This window comes from Patiria miniata, unplaced genomic scaffold (assembly GCF_015706575.1).
Source record: "Patiria miniata isolate m_02_andy unplaced genomic scaffold, ASM1570657v1 HiC_scaffold_8, whole genome shotgun sequence".
In the NCBI taxonomy this organism is placed as follows: Eukaryota; Metazoa; Echinodermata; class Asteroidea; order Valvatida; family Asterinidae; genus Patiria; species Patiria miniata.
In genome coordinates this window covers 2,547,593-2,571,608 of record NW_024037075.1, presented here as the reverse complement: position 1 = coordinate 2,571,608, position 24,016 = coordinate 2,547,593, and the positions used below count along the sequence as shown (strand labels likewise).

The 24,016-nt window shown below is 41.3% G+C and overlaps 2 protein-coding genes across 3 annotated transcripts; one reads left to right on the top strand and one right to left on the bottom strand.

The window, feature by feature from the left end:
• The first annotated feature begins 68 nt into the window (after window positions 1-68).
• On the top strand, window positions 69-20,900 carry LOC119719371 (mediator of RNA polymerase II transcription subunit 16-like). Of its 2 annotated transcripts, none has more exons than XM_038188801.1 (23): window positions 69-265; window positions 912-1,064; window positions 1,453-1,654; window positions 2,804-2,938; window positions 3,837-3,942; window positions 4,754-4,837; window positions 5,293-5,370; window positions 6,144-6,239; window positions 6,728-6,840; window positions 7,515-7,672; window positions 8,682-8,746; window positions 11,690-11,833; window positions 12,012-12,113; window positions 12,660-12,771; window positions 13,618-13,757; window positions 14,493-14,573; window positions 14,891-14,994; window positions 15,182-15,296; window positions 16,183-16,281; window positions 16,830-16,895; window positions 17,375-17,600; window positions 18,637-18,773; window positions 20,775-20,900. In XM_038188801.1, exons 1-22 carry the CDS (start codon window positions 216-218, stop codon window positions 18,755-18,757), a joined length of 2,550 nt encoding a protein of 849 aa, XP_038044729.1. In that variant the 5' UTR covers window positions 69-215; the 3' UTR covers window positions 18,758-18,773; window positions 20,775-20,900. The 2 variants fall into 2 exon arrangements, with proteins under 2 accessions (XP_038044729.1, XP_038044728.1); XM_038188800.1 differs by having other exon boundaries at window positions 5,284-5,370.
• LOC119719649 (mitogen-activated protein kinase kinase kinase 2-like) lies at window positions 20,754-22,941 on the bottom strand. Its single transcript, XM_038189149.1, has 3 exons — window positions 22,927-22,941; window positions 21,980-22,620; window positions 20,754-21,597 (listed from the first exon to the last, which is right to left on the bottom strand). The coding sequence occupies exons 1-3, from the start codon at window positions 22,939-22,941 to the stop codon at window positions 20,754-20,756; spliced, it is 1,500 nt and encodes a 499-aa protein (XP_038045077.1).
• Window positions 22,942-24,016: the final 1,075 nt, after the last annotated feature.

Sequence of the window (24,016 nt, the reverse complement as noted above, 5' to 3'; positions counted from 1 at the left end):
TTTTGCACATATTGTTTAAATTGTGTCATACAACTGACGTTGCATATCGATAAAAAAATATTGTTATTAATCAGAATGGCGGCGCCCATCGGTTTGTAACTTGTAATTTCTCGCAGTCTGTTAAAAACCAGATATATCTTTAAATCATTGCGCTGAACGGTTTGAGGTAGCAATTAAGTACAAAGAAAAAAACGGGTTGTTTGTTCAGCGCTACAATGGAACTAGTGTACGTGACAGAATGGCCGAAAACTGATGTAAATTTATGGTAAGTTCCTTTGTCTCTTCACCAGTTCACACTGCATGCAGACTGCTAGTGCTAGCCCAGTTTCCGGACAGAAAGATCCATTTTAATAACGTCTCTACATAGTGCTTTTCACAAACCGAATATAAGTTTATTTCACTTATTTCATTTTTTTGCTACTTGCCTTGGGAAGAGTTATGGGGACAAATCAGTGGGTGGGAATTCGCAACTTGTTTTTGTAGAATACAATATAATAATATGGCATTCATCACAATGTCCAAACTATGGATTAGTTTACGCATATAGCGTTAAATAGTGATATTAATTTAGGAATAAGTTTTGGTCCCTGAGCTGTCACCATAGGGATGCACTTATGCATCAATATTAATGCTTTAACAACAGAAAATGAATTAAACTGCTTCAAACTGCTTACTGAAGGAATGACCTGAAATGTACAACTGTCGATTGCTTTTGTGTGATAAGGTAATTTGTTTTTAAATAGTGAATATATTTTGAAATAATGAAAATTTTAGGCAGTAGCTGCAATGGGATGCGGGTGGTGAATGCAAATTTTATCTAAAAATACATTCTCATGTCCTTACAGTTTCTTTTGACACTTGGTGACTTCCCTGCCCCAATCAGAAAAGGTTTTTTTTTTCTTTTTCTGAAGTTCCAAGAAGCTGATTGGAGATACGGCCTGCAGCTGGTCCTGCCGGAATATCCTGGCCTTCAGTACGGTCAGCAACACGAAGGCCTTGGAGAAAGAGATCTATCGGCCCAAGATACACATTGTGGACCCAGACAGACCGTGGGAACTGCACAGGTATACTGGCTCAAGGGGCATGGTTTAATACAAACCAGAATTAAATTCTGTGACACCTCTTACTACTTTGCCACAAAAAAAAATGAGTTAGAAATACGAACTCGTGTCCTCTCACTCTGTCCTGAAGAAATTTAGCACTAGGGCTGTCCATTTTCAAATAATTTTCACCGCACCTTGTGCTTGCTAATGTCTGCTCAGGCTGGAAGTAGTATTAATATTCTGCCATCTGGATGTACGTGTACATGGCTGTACATGGCACAGGAGAGATGGTCGCATAGACGAGGTAAGCAAAGGAATCCACAAATGTTTGGCTGCAGACTTTTTCGTTAGTTTGTGTGAGTGTGTGTCACTGCGTTTTACGCACTCAAAACTCCAAATTCCTTTGCAGCATAACCGGTGTCCACAAGGATCTGATCCAGGTACTCCAATGGAACGCCAGCGGTACCCAGTTCTTGTCCGGCGACAGTTCGGGGACCTCTGCGCTCTGGCAGATGAAGAACCACCTCCTGAATGACTGGGAGAGTGTCGCTGAAAGCCATGTGGCTGGGGAGCCAATTGTGGCTCTGGGATGGCTGCATAGTGGAGTCAAGGTCAGTAGGCGTGGCTAACAATAGAGTCAAGGTCACTAGGCGTGGCTAATACAGTAGAACTAAGGTCAGTAGGTGTGGCCAACACAATGCAGTTGAGGTCAGTAGTGTTGCTAATACAGTGGAGTTAAGGTCAGTAGGTGTGGCTAACACAGTGGAGTTAAGGTCAGTAGGTGTGGCTAATACAGTGGAGTTAAGGTCAGTAGGTGTGGCTAACACAGTTGAGTTAAGGTCAGTAGGTGTGGCTAACACAGTTGAGTTAAGGTCAGTAGGTGTGGCTAACACAGTGGAGTTAAGGTCAGTAGGTGTGGCTAACACAGTAGAGTTAAGGTCAGTAGGTGTGGCTAACACAGTAGAGTTAAGGTCAGTAGGTGTGGCTAATACAGTGGAGTTAAGGTCAGTAGGTGTGGCTAACACAGTGGAGTTAAGGTCAGTAGGTGTGGCTAATACAGTGGAGTTAAGGTCAGTAGGTGTGGCTAACATAATGGATTCCAGGTCAGTGGGCATGTCAAGCGCAGTAGATTCCGGGTCAGTAGGTGTGGCTAACAGTGAAGTTGAGGTCAGTAGGAGTGGCTAACGCAATGGAGTCAAGGTCAGTAGGTGTGGCTAGCACAACCGAGTCTAGGTCAGGAGGAGTGGCTAACACAACTGAGTCTAGGTCAGGAGGAGTGGCTAACACAACTGAGTCTAGGTCAGGAGGAGTGGCTAACACAACTGAGTCTAAGTCAGGAGGAGTGGCTAACGCAACTGAGTCTAGGTCAGGAGGAGTGGCGCTAACAAAGGAGTCAAGGTCAGTAGGTGTGGCTAACACAAATGAGTCAAGGGCAGTAGGACTGGCTAACACAATCGAGTCAATGTTAGTAGGAGTGGCTAACAAAACCAAGGCAAGGTCAGGAGGAGTGGCTAACACAAAGGAGACAAGGTCGGTAGGTGTGGTTAACACAATGGAGTCGAGGTCAGTAGGTGTGGCTAACACAATAGAGTGAAGGTCAGAAGGTTTGGTTTAAATAACAGATTAAAACAGCTAATGTTGTATGAACAATATCCAGTAAAATCCAACAGCAGGCAAGTGTTATTTAATAACTTCAGCAAATTGTTATGGATTTATCACGCCTGACACATCTTGTGTTTCTTCTTCTTTTTTTTTTTTAGATATCCTACAATGTTGACAACATCGACTCCCCCATTATGCTGGACAAGTTCACCCGGTCTCGCTTCACCCCTTCCCTACCCCAGGTGGGGACCAAGCCAGCCAGTGGGTGGATAACCGTCACCTCTACAGGCCTGGTTAGTAGTACTCAAGTAAAAAAATCTCCACAAAATGTCCAAAAGGTGTAAATTGTACTTGGGTCACTCTCTTCTGGACATGCTAAATCTGGGGTAAGCATTGAATAGGCATTGAAGTTGATGACACCACAACTGAGAGTGGCCCAAGTAAAATTTACACCCTTTCACTTAATTGATTTTATTTCTGGATCAAGGGACCCAAACGGAATGGGGTAAAAAGGAGTGGATTGAGAAATAGTCAGGCTTTAACCCTAGCCGCCCTGAATCCTTCAAAATCCTCTGCCAAAGTGGAGGAATTTGGAGGATTGAAGTTACATGGCAAAAGTGCGTTACTGATTTCATAGGATGCACTTTGTCAAGGTCTTGGGGTAGACCTTGTGTTGTTTTTGCTCAGCTGTCCATAAATATAGGCCCGGATTATGCTTGAAATCCTCGGTACTGCTCCAGGATGTCACTGGCCAAGCCTCAACACATTGACAGTCACTGCCGCAGGATTTTGCAGGATTCAGGCAGTGGTCACCTCTCCATGGACCATATTCAAGAAACATGGGACAAGTTTGCAGGATTGAGGCTATATGCTATTTTTCCATGAGGCCAATGGGAGGAGTGTGTAGGATTGAGGCTACATCCTAGCAAAGGGCCTAGGGACTTTTAATGTAATACTAATAGGCCTATAATTTCATCATGAAAACATGAAACAGTTTTAATTACTTGTTTTTTTAATTTTGCACTTTTTTTGGGCATGCTCTGTCCTTCCAATCTGATTTAAATACTTTCAAAATGTTGAATATTGTCTTCACCCACCTTGTGCGTCAGACTGTGAAGCTGAATGCTTCAAATTTGAAGCCCGGACTAGATGAGACAAATGTGGACCGGATTGATTTTGAAATTGCTGCAGGTATCAGTGACTGTGCTGAAGAATGGCGGAGGCACTATCACAGTGACTGAGTGCCTGGGCAACACACGATGCCATGCCGAGCTGGCCGACATTGCTTACTCCAGCTGTAAGTTGTTTTTGTGTTGCCTAAACAAAATTTTGGGTTACTCTTGGATTACTGAGGTCGAAGGTCATGTAGGGGTCATTAGAGGTCATTGTTCAGATATGCTTCAAATATCTCTGTGTCTACAGAATTTGGTGGACTTTAATGCAACTTGGATGGAGTGATCCTTGGGTGGGGGTTCATCACAACTCTTCCGAAACTGGAGGTCAAAGGTCGTCTAGGGGTCATTTGAGGTTGTTTAAAAATGCACAACATTTGAATTTTTTTTTTTTTTTTAGAACACAAAACATGTAGGGATCGACCCCGAAAAAAGGCGACACGTGTGATCCGCGGATCACCTTGTCTTTGTGCCTGTAACTAGTTGAACCTAATCTTCCTCAATGGTTTAAAATTCCGTTCGACAATGACACAGTCCAGCTTTATTTTGCAGGGACTTTCCATATGTCCGTGGATATTGAGAGAATTTCAGGTTCATGTGGATCTTAAGAGAATGGAAGGTTCCTAGCAAAAATGCCCTAGGAGTTTGAGATTTCAAGGCAATACTTTCAGTAATTCTAGTCTCAACTTACATTCGTGGTTAAGTCTCAAACTTGCGTGTTTAGTCTCAGTTTTTGCACTTAGGTTTAAGTTTTGTTGATAATGACTTGAGTCTTTCTGATCAGTTTGTAAATTTGTGTGGTCAAGTATTTTGCGTTGATTTTACAAGTCTTTCTTGTCAAGTTCTTCTGGTCTTAGCGCAGTCGTTCTTTTCAAGTTTCAAGTCTTTTTCAGTTTTAATTTGATAAAAAATGTACATGATTGTTTTTTTATTTAGCTGGTGACATCCTGATTGCCACATCAGACGGGAGTTGCCGGAGTCCCGTCCAAGTCTACAAAGTCATCCTGAGCTGGAAAGAAGGTATCCTTTTTGTCCTTCAACGAATGATGAATTGTCAAAAGCAGACCTGAAACTCTGTGGGAACAACGGAAGCATTGGCCTTAACCAGTTCTCGCTGGGATTATTTTGACGAGAACTGAACGAGGCGTGGGATTACTTTTCACTGGACCTCATGCCAGGCGGGTTGAAGCCATCAGCCTTGGGCAGCACACTCATATTTCCGGCCTCACTCGCTGCGAGCGGGTCGCTGACAGATATTTCCGGCCTTGCTGGCTGCGTGTTTTTCTGTCATTCGTTCCGGATACCGCAAAACTTTTTACGTGTATGCACAGCCTCCGGCGCGAACTGGTTAATCTACCGTGGATTTTGCCTCAGCGTTCCTTGAAATTTAACATTACTAAAGATGTTGATAAAGATGTGTCTTTCATCAAAACAAAAAGGATCTGACTAATTTTCTTGACTTTGAGCTCTAACAGACAAGGTGTGCATTGAGACTGACTACTTGCCATCGCTCCATGTGCAGTGCTGTGTTGACCTCGGTAACAAGGACAAATGTAAGTGCCAAACAAATCCAACTTGTGCATATTGTTATGTCAACATATGAAATAACTTAGAGGTGATATACAACATTCGCCAACATCATAAAACAAAAATTACCAAATTATTATGAAATACCTCACTTGACTGTAAGTGAATGATAGTCTCAAGCATCCTGTGAAATCATGGCACCTGGTGTGGTGTCATTGTCAAGAAAATGGAATTTTTGATCAATTTTCAACAATGGGCAGCAGACCATCTTTGGGAATTTATAGAATAGAAGTTTTAAGCACTCTGTGAATTCTGCATGACAAAGAAGTTTTAACCCTCAGCAAATATGGGCATAATTTTTTTTTTCTCAATGGGCCAATTAGGCCAAGCTTCCATGTAATCCTCACCCCTACAATGCACCACAAGCCTGTAGACTCCCATTGGCCAGACCCTAGCCACTCCAGAGTAAGGAGTGTTGAAAGACAGAAGCCAAGATGGCGCCCAATGCCTTTGCGCAGTAATTGGAGATCTTAGTGGCCAGCCCTAAGTGCCGCCGATCCCTCTGTGTCAACCCCTCGCGCCACCCGGAGCTCAGACAGGTTGTAAACAATCCCTGGCCATGTGAATGACCTATATCTTGTGCATGTACAGGCATGCCAGGGTTATTAACCTATAAACACATGTGGTGATAAAATTCTCCATGTGGTTCCTGGGTGTGATTTTTGTTGATAAGCTGCTCCGAAGGTTAAACTGCCAATTGTTTTGGTTGTACACATAATTATTTCTTTGTCTCTTGTAGACGTAACCATCACCCATCTGAGATTCATCAACAAAGAGTGTTACGAAGAGGAGAGTACGTCCCTCCCAGCAGAGCAACTCATCATATCTGCAATCGGTAAGCTTCAAAAGACATCTGTAAATTAGAATTGTTGGAAAAAACCTTCGTGGACAATCTATCAAGTTCAGGAAACACACTGTTCTCAGTTTAAACAACCTTTTAGCGCTCACTCTTTTGATATTACAATGTTCTTCTATTTATACGCATGCTAATCTTAAAATGCCCTATTTTAAAACATTTTACTGGAATGATAACCATTCCGAAGTATCAGATTCATAGGAGGAGTATTCCCGTTGGAAAGAAAATCGTTTTGGATTATTTATTAGAATATTACTTATCAAATTGTCTGAAGGAATAATATCAGAAAAAGAAATACAATTTCACTGTTAAAAATGATAAAAAAAAAAAAAAAAAAAAAAAAACGCAACTCATTGGAGATGTTTATATAATAGTATAGGATGCTTGTTTATGGACATATTTTTCTTATTGAACCGTTTTTTTTTATGAAATAATGAATTATTACCCATTGTTCACATCTTCTAAAGGTTCCTCCGGTTCCTGCGTTGAGTTCTGGAGTCTTAGCAAAGAGTTCATCCCATTGAATAAGATCTTCCAGACAAGCCCCCCTCCCTCAAGGGAGTCACAGCCGACTACACAAGTATGTCCGTATACCAGATCAGTCCTGCTCATGTTGTTCTAACCAATCACAGCCATAAAAACCAAATAGCTGACAAAACTTAAGCATGACGCACACAGCTTTATTGTTGTACCAAGTCCTTTTTTCACAAGTCAAGTCAAGTCACAAGTCAAATTTTCACAAGTTAAATCAAGTAGTAAGCCACTTGTTTCCAAGTTTAAGTCAAGTCTCAAGTCAATTTTTTTTAAAGTCCATATGAACATTGCAGCAAAGCTAGAAACCAATCTACATGTATATGTATGCGATGGGGTTAAGCATGCATCATATAGCACACGAGTCTAATAAAGCAAACATTAAATTAAATTAATTAAGTAATATCGTGTCAAAATGGCCCTAGTCTTGCCACATAATAATACCGGAGTCTTATATAGCGCACGTATCTACTAACAATTAGGCACTCAAGGCGCTGGTAAAATCTATTTCTAAAGACAGGTAAATGAGAGAAAATAATATTCAGAATGGAAAGTATTTTTTTTGAGTGGGAAATGGGAAAACGTAAGGAAAATACTCCTGTCCTGAATCACGATCCTTATAGATATTGCAGCCACATAATTATTGTAAAAGTTCTCAAGTCAAGTCACAATCTGTTCAAATGAACTTTGATAAATTCAAGGTTTTTTTATTTCAATTTTCAGAAATGGGTGTTTGGTTCTTGCTACACCAACACTGCGGCAGTGACCGGCCTGTGTCTGCCCAAGCTACCGGTCAAGCTGTCCAGTAAATCCATCTACAACGGGCCCGGTATGGTCATGGCCGTGGCATTCCAAGATGGCAGCGTCAAGCTGCTCCATAGGTAAAAAAAAAATCAACAGCTTCCATGGTAACATATTCATCTAAAGTAATTTTTATAGTCGAGGATCATTAGTTCACTTGTCATTTGGCGATCGGCTTATGCCTGCGCACTAATATATGTACTAGTTTTATTTCAACAGGGCAGCCTTTTCCAGAGTTGTAATGACTCGAGTCAATGACTCGACTCGAGTCGGACTCGAGTCACAATTTTTGGTGACTCGACTCGAGTCCCTAAGGGTAAATGAGTCGACTCGACTTGAGTCACTGTGAGCAAATGACTCGACTCGACTCGAGTCCCTCATCAGAAGACTCGACTCAACTTGAGCGAAGGCTAATAAGACTTAGTCCCAAAAATAAAAGCACAACCACCTCATGGTTCTAGAACGCACAAAATACTATCCAGGAACCAGATTTTTAAACACATTTTCTAATTCGCTGTTTCATCATTAGCTTTAGGCGATTTCTTATAAAGCTCATGGATTCGAACGCTGGCTTAACTTATGGCCTCCGTTTATAAATCTTGGTATATAGTGTTCAAATATTCGTGACTCGAATTGCCTCGAGCTAAATATTTGACTCGACTCGACCTTTGGACCTAATGACTCGGCTCGACTCGAGTCACTTCTTTAAAATGACTCGACTTGACTTGAGTCACTTCTTTAAAATGACTCGACTTGACTCAAGTCACAAAAACCAGTGACTCGTTACAACTCTGGCCTTTTCAGTTATTTAAACTGATGTTCTTAAGAGCCCTGATTCCATTAAAATAAGTTATTGAATAAAGTTAAAAGTGTGCTTACTAACTGACTGTTTAAAAACCGCCAGCGTGCCAGGTGGGATCCCGCAAGTTTAACTTGCAGTAGGCCTATTTTTCATTTTGCGTCCTTAATTGGTTCACACTATCTACCACTGTCCACTCTCAAGTGGAATGTTCCTATTTACAAGCACGTCTGGAAATTGAAAAAAAAATTGCTGAGATTTTTCTTTATATTTGTTTAATTGCCTTGCAGAGTTTCTTTGAAGCCGTGTGCGCCCTTTAAGTACGAAGGGGCCAAAGTGGATACCGGATCACAAGGTATACTTAAAATAAATCTGACATCGTTTTGAAGTTAATGTTCTGTTTTTATGTGAAGTCATTTTTCAGAAATGCCAGCGGAAGCTGAATTTCTGTACATTCGATACATACGATAAGTGTTACTGGGTTCTTTAATGTGCATTACACAACACACGGGACCTACGGCTTTACATCCCATCTGAAGGACTAAGCAATCATGGTAAAGTGCCTTGCTCAAGAGCACAAGCACCATGGTCCCACGGTCAGAATTCGAACTTATCTACCACAGCACACGAGTCGAACACTGTAACCGATGGACCACAGCGCCCTATGTACTGTTACCCAAAATGAAATTAAGAAGTATGTACATTGAGAGAAATCAAAGACCAGTTCATGTTATTGGAACGCCGCTCAGTTCAGTTTGCAGCCAATGGCAGGCAGCGTTTACAGGATTGGTAGCTAGACGTCAGAAGTTCATGGGTCACTCGACGGAAATCTTGGTTTCTGAGATAATAGATGAGCACGTTCAGCCAACTGTTTGTCAGGACGGGCAGGACTACCGTGAACAGGACTGCGATTGGGTGTCCACCGGGTATGAAAAGAAACACACCCAAGATTGGCACGAGGTTGAAAACAGTTGCAGTCAAAACTATAATGAGGACTGTTTTCAGGGCCTTGTTGTCAGGCCTCGCGGCAGGGTTACCCGGTTGAGCGAATTGGTTTTCGACTTGGATGACTCTCGCCTGGCGGCGCGATATCATGAACAGTTGTGCATAGGCCATGATAGTAACCAACAAACTGCTGGCTACCATGCATGAGTAGGCTACTTGTCCAAATAGTTTGGAGGATTCTAACTGCAATAAACACATTGGGATATATTTGGCGTATTCAGTTTTCCAATGTGAAGAAAACCCGTATGCAGTTGCTATTACCGGGAGTGCTGCCCACATACAACAGACAGAAATCCGGGCCCGTTTCACAGTTACGAGAGATGGGTAGCGCAGCGCGTGCGCCACTGAGATGTAGCGATCCACTGTCAGCAACAGGAGTGACACCTGGGGACTGAAGAACAAGGTGCAGTCGACAAACGACAGCACTTTGCAGAACGCCTCGCTGAGATGCTCAGTCTCGGAAATTGCCAGCGCGGTCATCGGGAGAGCTCGGAAGAGTCCCACCCCGAGATCGGCAATCGTCATGGATGTGAGGAAAACCTTGGTTGTCTCTTGGATGCTGCGGACGTGCCTCAGGACCACAAGACACAGCGGGTTGAGGGTCAGAAGTAGGATGGTCGTTATGACGAGCAGGATGCATCGGATGAAGTTGTACTCAATTCTGTCCTCGGTTGTTGGGGTCGTGGATGCATTGATTGTAGACGGGTCTTCATTCACTCCTGTTGAATTCATCGTGATGTTCATTTTGCTTGGTCGGATTCAATCTGTTCGCAGGAACTTTATTTTACTTCCACAGACTTGCACAGACAACAGGAATAAATGTTGACAAAATTTTTATTTTTACTTCAAACCTTTTTTGAACGTTATAGGAGTAGATGTAGTCAGAAAAGTGTAACATATTGCAAATGAGAGGTAAACTGCATGCAGAGGGTTTTGTACGTAGGCTTCATCTCTTGAAAAAGAATTAAATGGGTGCGGCTTGTCCTTGTCAAGCACATGATCAAGTGTGTACATGTATATAATCATAGATCAGTGCTGATTGGCCAGTCTCTGATTGGTTCCTTGATATTCTATATTTTGATTGACATACAATATTGTCATTGTGAGCGGCACGTTGATATTGCATTTAAAGGTAGCGTCCATCATTTGTAATTTGTGCATTATGTTCGTTTGAAGCAACCAAAGTGCTCATAATCTAAAGAAGGGTGCTGAATATCTAACCTGATGAACTTTCAGCTCAGTGAATACTGTATATTCTGAGAAAAAAATATTCTAGGATCTCGATTTCAAATCCAAAGTTGCTGAGTCATGTTTTGAATTGGGCTAGAATTCAGCGTGCAAGACAGGTTCTCAATAAGCCAATTTCAGCTATTGTACTGAACCGACAAATTATTGCAACCGCGTGAGCGTGTGCGTCATGTCAACGCTTGCGCACGCTTTGCCGTATAAGAAAATGAACTACTTATTAAATTTCTGCCTTAAGACTCATCGTTGGAAATGGCCTTCTTTCATTGATTTCTTCAAAATGACAGCTTGCCAGAAAGAATAATTTCACAGGGAGTTTTGTCCCATTACTATCTTTAAACCAAGTATATGCGTTTCAACAATGATTACGTCAGTTACTTTTTGGATTGCAGCAAACGATGGACTGTACCTTTAAAGCAATCGTGGGATGCATTTTCAGCTAATGGCAATTTCCTGCAAAATGCAAATTACCTGTCAATTTCCATTTACAATGCATTCAAGTCAGTTGCCAGCATAATGTGTTTTTAATAACCCTTGTTAAAACAACATGCCAACTGGCCCTCAGCTATTGCTAATGCCTACCTTCAATAAATTGCCTCATGTCAAGAAGTTGATGACTTCATTGTCAGATCAGCATTATCAGCATTATTGGAGACTCCTGACTGAGGAGACATCAAGCTCAATGTCAGGTTTATTGTTTCGTTTTTTTTTTATATTTTAATTCCCCGCCATCGGGTCCCCCGATTGCAGGCAAATACAGACTTGGGTGTTCCTATTGAATTCTCAAACTCCATAGCGTTTCCCTTATGGGGTATATTGATTTCTAAAGACTTCCTTATGGGGTCTACTGTTCTATTGTGATTTCTACCCCATAAGGATGCAAGTACTTTAGGATGTTCAAATGGCAGTGTCATGTCATGGGAACAGTCATGGTTGCGGGGCATTTGTGTTTATCTAACACAACTTTTCTTGTTTCAAAAGTAAGATGATGACACAAATAATTTCTACTAATTCTGATTCAAATTTTTTTTTTGTGGAATGATTGCAGCGAAGAGACAGAAAGTCTACAACGGCAAGCATCTGGTGTGCATGGAGATGTCCAGTACGTGCTGCAGCATCATGGCTATAGACCGCATGGGGGCGCTGTGTCTGATCAAGATCGCGCCGACCCTGGGACAGGCCCTCGACCAAGGTACGCAGAACAGTTGGGTAGGGTATAGACACCATGGGAGTCTGAGACTTGAAGGACAAGTTGTTAGACACTGTCGTGTTTTGTCCAACAAGGCCCCCAATATTTACCAGCATGGCCCTCGCTAGCGCTGTGTATCATGTTTACATAATTTTCCCCCTCAAAAACTGCTTGTTCGCAGGTGCCGCTAGGGCCCACACCATTGCCCAGGTAGTAAACCTGTTGGAGTATAGTCTGGTGACTGGCTATGAGTGGTGGGATCTGCTGCACACAATCACACCAGGTTAGTTTGATTTGCTTTGTTAGTACATCTCCATGGCACTTTTAAGTCCAGTTGTTAAACTTTCCTTTTTATTGAGTTTTTCGTAAGGATTAAAAACATGTCTGCATTCATGAGCCATGTTTTCAGATTCACTGAACCAATCTCTTGTGACAATTTGATGACACTGCTTAACACTTAGAAGAAGAGTTGCATCAACTGTAGTAGGAAAATTGTGCTAGTGTATTTCATATAGCAAGGATAAATGTTGTGTGCATTGAAGCTTTCTGTTGTGCCACTATTTGAAGGACGTTTTGCCTCTGGAGTTTTGCACCGCTTGCTTCGTTTGGTTTCCTTGAATTTGATGAAGGTTTCAGTGGTAGAACATTGTGTGCTTTGCAGTGTGTATGTAATGTTGCCCTTTTACTTGGTAGGAGAATAAGCTAAAGTCTTGTGTCTGTTACAGCTTATTGCATTTTCCTCTGTCTGGCCTTATTTGTACAAGATGTAAGTTTCTCACTCCATGACCGTTTTTGTTATTAGTTCATCGTGATTTGTTAAACTTCTTAGGTATGGTTGACACAGTGATAGACCGGCTGACAGAGGCCTTCAACAGACAAGCCAAGTCCACCCAGGAACTGCTCTTCTCTCGTCTGGTGGCCGTTAAAGGATCTCTCCACAGGTATTCATCTCAGCCTATCACAAGTCTGTCACATGTCAATCACATGTCCATCACAAGTCCATAACATGTCCATCACATGTCCATCACATGTCCATCACGAGTCCATCACAGTCCATCACGAGTCCATCACAAGTCCATCACATGTCCATCACAAGTCCATCACAAGTCCATCACAAGTCCATCACAAGTTCGTCACATGTCCATCACAAGTTCGTCACATGTCCGTCACATGTCCATCACATGTCCATCACATGTCCATCACTAGTCCATCACATCTCCATCACAAGTCCATCACAAGTCCGTCACATGTCCATCACATGTCCATCACAAGTCCATCACAAGTCCATCACAATTCTTCACATGTCCATCACAAGTCAATCACATGGCCATCACATGTCCATCACATATCCATCACAAGTCCGTCACAAGTCCGTCACAAGTCCATCACAATTCCTTCACAAGTCTGTCACAAGTCCATCACAAGTCCATCACATGTCCATCACAAGTCCATCACATGTCCATCACAAGTCCATCACAAGTCCATCACAAGTCCATCACAAGTCCAACACAAGTCATCACATGTCCATCACAAGTCCATCACAAGTCCAGTAAGCAGGAAGTCGTGGGTTCAAGTCCCGCCTGAGTAAACTTGTGAATTGTTCTCGCAAGCCCTCGGAAAACACTGAGTATACAGTGTTTATAAAATTATTTAAAAATATAATAATAATAGTCGGCGAAGGGTAAAACCTTTTATAGCAATTTCACATCTCCTCGATGCAAATTCCATCTGATAAGCAGCACCATCTACCTTTCATACATTTACAGTTTCCTTTTTTAAAAATGCAGAATGACTTCTAGCGGAGCAGGCAAGTCCGTTGACTGCTACTGTAAGCTGCTTCTCAACGCCATCTCATCAGAGTTCAAGTCGCTCCTCAGACCATCCAGCGTCTCCACTCAAGACAAGTCACCCACTGAAAAACTCGCAGGTATTAGATCTTGTCAGTGTTGTATCACGAGTTAAAGCTATAGTCCATCATTTGCAGCCATCCGAAAAGTAACTGGCGTAATTATTGTCGAAAAACATACTTGGTTGAAAGATAGTAAGGGGACTAAACTCCCTGTGAAATTATTCTTTCTGGCAAGCTGTCATTTTGAAGTGATCAACGAAAGAAGGCCTTTCCAACGGTGCTTTTTAAGATGTACCGTAGGAAATTTGAATTAGTAGTTCGTTTTGTTATTCGGCGAAGTGCGCGCAAGCATTGGCACGACGCACAAGCACGCGCGGTTGCTATAATTCGTCGGATCAGTGCACGACATCGCGTAGCTGCAATCGGCTCAGTGAGAACGTGTCTCGGACGCTGAATTCAGGCCCAATTCAAAACATGATTCAGCAACTTTTGATTTGAAATTGAGATCCTAGAATGCTGTTTTTCGCGGAATATACAGCTGAAGCAGAGCTGAAACTTCATCAGGTTAGTTGCTCAGCACCCTTCTTTAGATTTTGAGCACTTTTGTTGCTTTAAACAAACAAAATGCACAAATTACAAATGATGGACTATATCTTTAAATGGTAAGTTATTCACGAGTCAGTCACAGAGCAGTCCATAAGTTCATTGCAAGTCAATCAAACATTGAATAATCAGGGTCCGATCAAGCTTGTTATGTTAATTCACTGTTTCGTCTTCAAGGACTGTTTCCCAATTCTTTACTTTCTTTGGCAGCTATCTGTGCCCACAGCAGTGAGCTGGATCTCAACAAGGTCCTCCTGAACCTAGACGCCAAGGAGTTCGCTTTGGATCCTAGTAAGTCACACAAATACAATCAGTAACATTCAAAATATAAGTGCAGTTTTTTCATTCAGAAAAATACCCACTATTTTTATTATTATGATATGACCTATTCATTAAAGTATCCAACAACTTTTATTTTGAAAAAGAAAATAATTTTATGACTCTCATTTCTTGATTAAAAAATTTAAAAAATTACCATTTTTAATTTGAATAAATCATGGCAGTAAAGACACGTTGGAGCTTAACTCTAAAATCAGAAAACTTGAATATTGTTTTGTTTTTCAATTTTGGCCATGTCTAGTTTCGGTCTCCCCTTTTTCTCGCTGCAGATACTCTGCAGTCCTTACAGCAGTTGATCCAGTGGATTGCAGACTATTGTCTCCACACGCTGAGCACCGTACCTCAGCAAGCGTCCAACCCGACCAAACCAGGGGTTGGTAACATTTGCAGGAATTTTGTAAAAAATAATTGTAAACAAATGTCATTTTTGAGCTGTAGCAACGTATAAAACTGTTGCCAATAACTGTAGATTCACATCAGTACCCCAAAATGTTATGTCACCCTCTTTCGCTCAAGAATATGACCTATTGATGTTTTGATGTGACCTTTGACCTCTGTAGATAAGTATATTGAGAGACACGTCAACGCTGTGCTTACTGCGCGAGATGCTGGTACTCGTCAAGGTGTGGGGAATGCACAAGAAGACTTGTTTACCGGTCTTCTCAACCACACCAGGTAATTGCATCTTTGTCGCCTAATTTTGATTATTTTTTTTGGAATAAAGATGTTTTTTAGAGATCTCTCCCAAAGGACGCAATCTTCGTAGGAATATCACAACTGTGTGTTGAACGCCATCAAGTGTGTGTGCGCGCAGTTTGCAATATGTTCTAAACATGCGCACATGTTACCGCGCAGCCGATGCGCGTCACCACAATTTGACGCACAAATTGCCGATGCACGTGGCAATCTGCAGGAAGTGACGTCATTTGAGAGAGACCTATTAAGGCCTCCCCAGGCCTTGGTATTCATCTGGTACAGTGGCGTATCAAGCAGGAGAGAACAATTTTTTATTTTAAATATAAAACAATTTTATAAACTTGTCTTTAGGAAATGAAAACACAAGTGTTGGGCGCGATTGGTGGATCACGCTGCGCTGTCAGTCAACCGTGACAACATCGATCGATCGCGCCGCCATCAGTCGATCACCTTTTCTTTCTGATGCACGGCTCTGGAGGATTCTTTTGAAACAGGAGAAGAAAAGTCTGAGATTGCCTACAGGATTGACTGATCGCGCAAGTGCATTTGGGCACGATCGACCAATAGCGCAGACCCACTGATCGTGCCCAACACTAGCACTTCAACAGCTACTTGTTGCAATAACCTTCCTCGCCTGAACGTTTTATACGATTGAGCAAAAATCGGGGCCACTTGTTCAGAAAAAAAATCATTTGCCCTACCTGGACTGAAAATCTGGATACACTTCAGGTGTGACACTGAGTTTAAACATCGGAGGTAGCTGACTTTGTTTGATAGAACATTGTTTGCATGTTGTGATAATCTTTGGTACAAAATACTGGGATGTACATGTATTTTGGTTTTGTGTTTTTAATTTCTGGTATAGAATCTTTCGATACTGTGTCCCATCTGTACAAGCTCATAACCCAAGTCTGGTTGGCCAGCAAGGAGATCCCACCTGCAGAGCTCGATGACAACACGGTGGGTAAGTAACCAAGAGAATTTGTTTGGTAAGCACAAATCAGCATGGAGATGCCGGTAAATAGCTAAGTAAGTTCATTTGGTAAGAACTTATCAGTTTCAAGATCCCTCCGGGAAGATTAGCCAGTTTATTGTACTAAGCACAAATTAGTAAGCAAATTTATTCTGTCGCGCACAAATCATTAAGGAGAGCCCTCTAAGTAGCTAATGGAATTCATTTGGTAAGCACTTATCAGAAACGAGATCCCTCCGGGAAGATAAGCCAATTTATTGTGCTAAGCACAAATTAGTAAGCAAATTTATTTTGTCGAGCACAAATCATTGAGGAGAGCCCGCTAAGTAGCTATTGGAATTTATTTTCCGAATTGGGCGATCTTGGTATCATTTTTCTTAAAAAAGATTCTCCATACATTGGTATGTGTGGTTTGAGTCTCGGGGCAGTGGAAGTATGAGGTTTCGGTTTTTTTTTTTTACCACCCTGTAAAATCTTAATTCTCGAACCACTGAACATGAGCTTTATCTGTTAATTTCAATTGAATTCATTTTTTTCAGATGAGTGCTGTCTCTTGCCCAGCCAAATCATCATGCAACCACTGGATGTGACACCTGTTACAGAAGGTACCAAAATACAACTTGTAGATTTGGGAGTGGGGAGATTTTATTAAAAAAAAAACGGTTCATAGTTTACGTGAACGTGAAGCAAATTAGACTTCAGTAAAATCCTCGGCAAAATTAGCCGAACATGCAAAACTTGTACAAGTTGCAAATTAGTGGCATGAACATGTGATTTGACATTGCTAGTTTGCATTCGCTTCAACATTTTGGACACAATCTGGTCTCCAAAAGATTTTTCGGTACAGCAGTCGTTCATTAGATTTTAAGCCGGCAATGCTGGTTATAAACGTTCTTATAATTTGGAAGCCAAAAAGAGTGTTCATTATAGCCACGTACATTAAGAGTGCTGTACTCATGTTAGCTTGTTAATATTTTAGTTAATTTGATCCTACTTCGGTGCTTTCTGTTGTCGGACTTGACATCTATGTAAAAATTGGCATCTCAGCTGGTTTCCATTCTTCTTGCATTTGCTCAACACTCAGGAATCACCGGTAAGCTGCTGATCCTGCGCCAGGCCATGAGTTTCCAGTTCCACACCGCGCCGTCCCACATGGTCAACATAGCCACCTTCGGTCACAGCCTGAACATCTTCCCGGGGTCAGAGGTCAACGTCCGGTCGCTGACCGACAGGATCCACCAGAAGACGGACGTGGTCCGCCGGCTCTACCTTGGGGTGTCACCGCCAGAGGAAATCCGAAGTTGCACCAGGTGCGCAGGGGTGGATCCAAGCCTAGTGTTCAGAGTTTCTGCCTCATGATCAGAGGTCAGGGGTTCGAATCAAGCTGCTTGCTATTATGTTGTGTCCTTGGGCAAGCCACTCTACCCCAACCTGCCTCTCTCCACTCAGAAGTATAAATGATTTACTGTCATCCCATCCAGGGGGAATAAAAATATTCTAGGTTGTTGCTGGCCACAGAAACCGAAGATAAATACTGATGACCCATTTTGGCTCGGAAGCAACATCTTGAGTTGTTTGCTCTGTGTTATATGAAGAGCGTCATGAAAGTGAATGATGGCTTTGAGTTGAACTGATTGATGCTCAAGCCTTGGCAAGCTGTTATTACTCATGTCCTTGAGCAGGATACTTTACCACAACTTCCTGGTTGTTTGTTCTGTGCTATGATAGCACCATTATGGAAACGAATGTAGGTTTGACTTGAATTGGTTGAGAATACATAGATATGGTTTAAAGTGTCCACGAAATGAATTGTTCTTAGGAATATATGAAAAATCTTTGACATCCCTTTTTGTTTAATTTTATTCAAAACTGCACTTCTTTAAACATTTAAAATATCCATGGTTTTCCGGACAACTGAGGGCGCTGTTGCTGTGATGTCATTTCAGGAAGACACTGTTCAGTTTAGGGGGTTTTCTGTTCAAATGTAAACCCAAAAATCTGCTCATTGAAAACATTTGCGAGAAAATTTGCTCATTGGCTTAACGTCTCCCATTGTACTGACACAAAGAATCACCAAAGAAAAGAAAATTTACAACAGCAAAATATCCAAAATTCTGGTTACTTTTTGTGCTGAAATGGTATCACACTTTGCTCATGCATATGGAAAGTTGCAAAAGCATAAAAACCAAAAGGCACCAAAATACCCTTGAAAAATGGCAAAACGAAAATTGAAAATACGGTTAAATGGGACACAAAGGTGCATTTTCAAAGATTGTATTAAACAAAATTACATTGCATGGGACCTTGAAGGTATTTGAATTGGACAATTTTTCCCTTCACTTTTAGATGTTCTTCCATCTCAATGTTGAACTCGCCGAGTCGTTCGTCGGCCATGAAGTCGTGGGAGCAGCGCTGGGCAAAATCTTGCCTCTGCGGTGGTCTTTGGAGAAAGGTGATCGTGGAGTGAGACAGTGGAATTTCGGGTAAGTCCAGTGCCATTCTTACTCTCGTATTTATTGTAACCATTGACAAAAATAGCCTTTTTGAAGTAAGATTTGAGGCTTTGCATGGTGGAGATACTTAATAATGAAAGGTTTGCAAAAACACCATGATAGCGCTTTTTGTTTTGGGTACGCTCTTTTGTATTAACTCAAATTTACCCAACCAAAAGAGCGCCCTCTTGTGTCTGCTATATGTCAAAAGGCTAATGGACAGAGCTGCTAAAAGAATAGAATTTTTCTGCTTTAGCAGGTAGGGCTGTCATTTTCAAATAATTTAGTAATCAATTATTCAAAACTGCGTTTCACCGAGTATTCGAATATTCAAAACGCTCCGATCAAGTTTTACACACCCTAGCTGCAACTGCATGCTGCCCTGGTCAAAAGTTGCACGCAAAGCGCGCCGATTACAATTTGCGTGCGGCGATCGATATTATGGACTGTTTTACAGTATTTTGTTGGTACCTGAAAAGGTTGGGAACAATGAACCGCCGTTGTCAAAAAAAAAATGGCATCTGACAATGAAGCGCTGCAAATTAACGATTAAAATAGCATCACAGTCATGTACATGTGCGTATTTATATTTTTGAATATTCAAACTGGAAAAAAGCTATTCGACTATGTTGATGATTGAATATTCAGTATATTCGGAATGGCCCTATGAGCAGGTTTATTTAAATTTTGGTTTAGAAACGGTGACAAATAAATTTCTTCAGATTTGTCTCAAGGGTTAGTGTGAGAAGTTTTCCGCTTACACCATAAAAATTACAAAATAAATCATAAAATTGACATTGACAAAAATGGGAAACCACGGACATAGAACTGGATAGCCCAGTTGGTAGAGCACCGGAACGGCAATCCGGAGGTCGCAGTCAATTTCTTTGTTCAATTTTCAAATTATCATAAAAATTACGCAAAACTTTTCCAATTACATAGACAGTTCACAATATGAATGAAGTCATTGACACAGTCATGTCTGTTGTATTCAGGTATTTTTTTTAATTATAGTTTCTCATTTTTTTCTTTTGATTTTTTTTTTTTTTCAGTTTGCATTTTAAAAAATTTATTATTTTTTTTAATTAATGGATTTTTTTTAATGCGTTCTTATGAAGATCGAATGAAAGTTCATCATGTAAACATGATTTTCTGTAATTAACAAATTGTTGTCAAATTTAAGCATAATGTTAAAAAAAAATTTGGCTATTCATATTGGATACATTATTTGAAGGACATTGAAATGCAAAATTATTTATTATTATTTTTAAAAATATGCTCTGAATCTGATGAAATGCACGTTTTAAAACTTTAATCTGTTATTCTGTGCACGATCTGAAACAGCCCCCTGCTCCAGCCCCCCTCCCCAGCCCGTCCCTATACCCTAAACACACATTAGAACATTGTTACCTAACCCATTCCCCTAGATGTCTCAAAAGAATTCCTGAGATTCAGGAAAGACAATGACCAACAAAAAAGGGAGGGGGTCCCTCTGTCGCAAAATTTGCTTCAAATGACAAGTTGATTTAAAAAAAAATGTATATATAATAAAGAAAAATGTAATTTCATATTAGGAACTAGATATATTATGAAAATATATATATTTAATATTCTCCAAAAGTGTAATATAAAATCTATTATACAAGTATGCATACCTCACTTTGATATGCATAAACCTCATGAATAACTTTTTTTTTAATAAAATATATTTGTAAAAAAGTAGATTTTGATATTTGTCCTTTGTTAAATTATGACAAGTCGTCAAATCTTACATTATTGAGTCAAGGTACGAAATGGAACTGTTAAAAAGGCAATTTGTTTTCTTCATTCTACATCTCTGGTTACTTGTGACTTAATTAGTGATTTAACTTATTACCAACTCTAGACTTTTGTAGTTACTATCCGCATCTTATCTTTGTTTTTGTTTTCTTTGTTTGTATTTATTTATTTCTTGTTTTGTTTTTTCTTCGTTCAATATCCAACTCCTGGCAGACTCTTGCCTCTATTCAGCAGTTGGACCCTCACATCTTCGATCTTGGGGAGCTTTATGTATCCGGAGCACCACTGGATTGTCTTCTTGACCTCTGCTCCCCTCTCCTCGAGCAATGGAACGTTCCCGTGCTGGCCAATAAGGCGGAGTGTCTCCCCAACCCCATACATATCACTGCATGTGGTCCAGTGCACCTTGGAAGCCACCATTCCCTCCAGAGGGGTGTTTGTGTCCGACTCCGCCACTTCGAGGGGAAGCACCAGTGGCACCCGCGATTGGCGGCACTCTCCAAAATCTATGATTCGTGCGCTCCAGCGATCAGCGCCCTCAACCAGTAAAATATTGTCGGTCTTGATATCCATGTGGAGCAGGTTGCACCGGTGCATGTACCGAACCCCTTCGACGATGTCCAGTGCAATTTTACACCACTCGTCCTGTGTGAGCTCTAGGGGGCGCCCTCCATATAAAGCATCAGTGAGTGTCAGTGGGCGCGCTGTGAGCTCGTCCCCAAGAAACTCAGAAACCAGGGCCTTTTGGCTGTCGCGGAGCACCACACCGTAGACTTTCGGGAACGAGGTGTGGTTGCTAAGCATCTGCATCGCTTGTCCTTCGAGGATGACGTTGTCGCGATCGTTGTTGCGATCGTCGTCTCTCAGGAGTGACTTGTACGCCACCCAGCGGCCGGTCGAGAGCTGGTACTTCAGGGTGACCTCTCCGAAGGCTCCACGACCCAGGACTGTCTGGCCGTCCGGAGGGTCAATGAAATCCGCTGCATCCAGGACTGCAATAGGCTCAAGTTCAGTCCTTGGTAGAACATTTGGTGGCCTGCTGGAATGAAAGCGAAAAAGCTCCAATTATGTTGGATACCAGTATGTTTTATGTTCATTATAAACTAAGATAAGTTGGATGAAATCCTACTTGTATCATGTTTTTGCAAAGGGTAAAGCACGTAAGGTTGTTTTGGTTTCGTAACTTATGATTGTTTCATTTGGATAAATTAATAAATATTTTTCTCATACAAGGAAGAGGTTTATTTCTCTGTGTCTTGTCTGTTTGCTCATTTATATTAGCATGCTTGTCTGTTGTCATAGTGAACAAAACTTGAGATGCAATATGCTCACTTCTTGTGTACTGTTTAATGAATGAGCCTCTTGAAAATAATTTTTGTTTTAATGAAAAAAAAATCGTCCTTCGAATTCTAGCTCACCTTTGAACACCACCTGGTTGAAAAGGTGGACTGAGGTTGTGAAGATCATCATCATAATCATCCCCATCTTTGTCATCGTCACTGTCATCCTCACTAGAGAGGCCATCTCCAAGCCAACTGTTGCCATGGTGATACAGGTCAGGCAGTTGACCTTTGACCTTGACCTTTTGTTTCCCTTCCTCGACCCCACATTCCTGTTCAGAATCCGTGCTATCTTCGTCGGATTCATCTTGGAAGTAACAGCCTTTCAGTTCACCTCCGTTCTGGAATTTACTCTGGATGGGTTGGAATGGATCATCGGACTCATCGCCAGTTGAATCTTCACTGTCTGAATCATTCAAATCATTGTCATCTCTGGAATCAGTTGATTCCTCGCCGTCTGAATCATCCAAATCATTGTCATCTCTGGAATCAGTTGATTCCTCACCGTCTGAATCATCCAAATCATTGTCGGAATCTCTTGGATCATCTGGATCAGAATCAGTTCCAGGATGATTGAATTCAAGATCCATATCACTTGCATCATCGTCAGTGTCAGTTTCGTCAGAATCACTGCTGTCAAAATCACCATCTTCTGATCTGATAGGCGTGCCATTCTGCCAGAGGTTATCAGTGGATATGTGGCTTTCATCGTGAAGTACCTGTGAAATAAAGTAACATAAACATCATCTACAAGTTAACTGGGAAAACAAACTCTACAAGTAGCTCTGGAAAGCTCAGTACGTGTATATGAATGTATGAATTACATTGGTGAATCCATTTATGGGATACATGTACTTCAATCACCTTTTTGTACGGTTGAGTTGCTTGCCGAGGTAAATTGCATTGAACAGGTATTACTTCAGGTGTCGTTGAAAATTTTGGAATGATAAAATATGTAGAAATAGTGTCAATTCATAAGTTCTCAATAGCAATTGCTATTACAGAAAAATTGCAAACAGGTTTACAAATGTCAGATACATCCTTTCTCATTGTAAGTGTACACATTTTTTTGGGTAGAATTCATAATTCAAATTTTCCATTTTACCTCCGACTGATAGAAATCAAGGTCAGTATCGACCAGGGGTAGTACAGCCTCGATGTGGGTTGGAACAGCCTCGATGTGGCTTTCCACAGCCTCCGCGTGAGTAAGGGCTTTGTACAGCAGGGAAGCCGGGCGTTTATCACCACACCGGTCGTCGCGGAGGAGATCGGGCCGCTGACGACCCGTGCGTGGTCGAGCCGCCTGTGGCCGAAATGCTGGCTCGGTGGGCCGCGTGGCACGGCGGAATCTCTCGCCAGGCCGCCTAAAAGAAAACCAACAAAAAACCCCTGTTGCTGCTCTGTTGTAAAATAACTTTTCTTCACAGCAGCGGATAGTGGTTTAAAAGTGAATGATTGGGAGATGATGCTCACGTTTTTCGGATAATTTTCCTGGCGTATCGTGCAAGAAAGGCGGAAGTGAAGAAACATGCCCGGTATCCGGACCTGAGGCACTTCTTGAAGGATCTAAAGTAGGAGGGACAAATTACAGTTAAACAATGGCTTTTAGTCATTAAATTGGATTACATTTACTCATTTCAATTACATCTATACACACAGTAAAGAGAGTTTCTTTATTTTGTTGCATTTTCGTGTGGAGATATATTAACTTGATACAGTGTCCTTTTAGAAACTTGTAAATGTTAAGAGCAGTTTCAATTGCAAAGCAGAACATTAGATGGAAATTCTTTTAAGAACAAATTAATGAAAATGGTATATTGTATTTGAATAATACATGCAGGCCACGTCAATGACTGATATAATTCAGTTAGCGTCTAAAATGACTTTTTATAATTTAAAAACCGGTACTTTGGAATTGACTCACCCCATTGTCATGCAAAAGAGCTGCGATCGATTGTCTGAGAATTTCTCTCGAGAAATTTCACTTCAAAATCTGGAGAAAACTTGGACAGAGTTAAAACTCGCGTGCTTACTTATCGGTGAAGCAAAAACCACTGATTTGTTGTCATTACTACAACAAAACAGGTTGGCATAGTTCGGCAAAAGTTTTCCGCG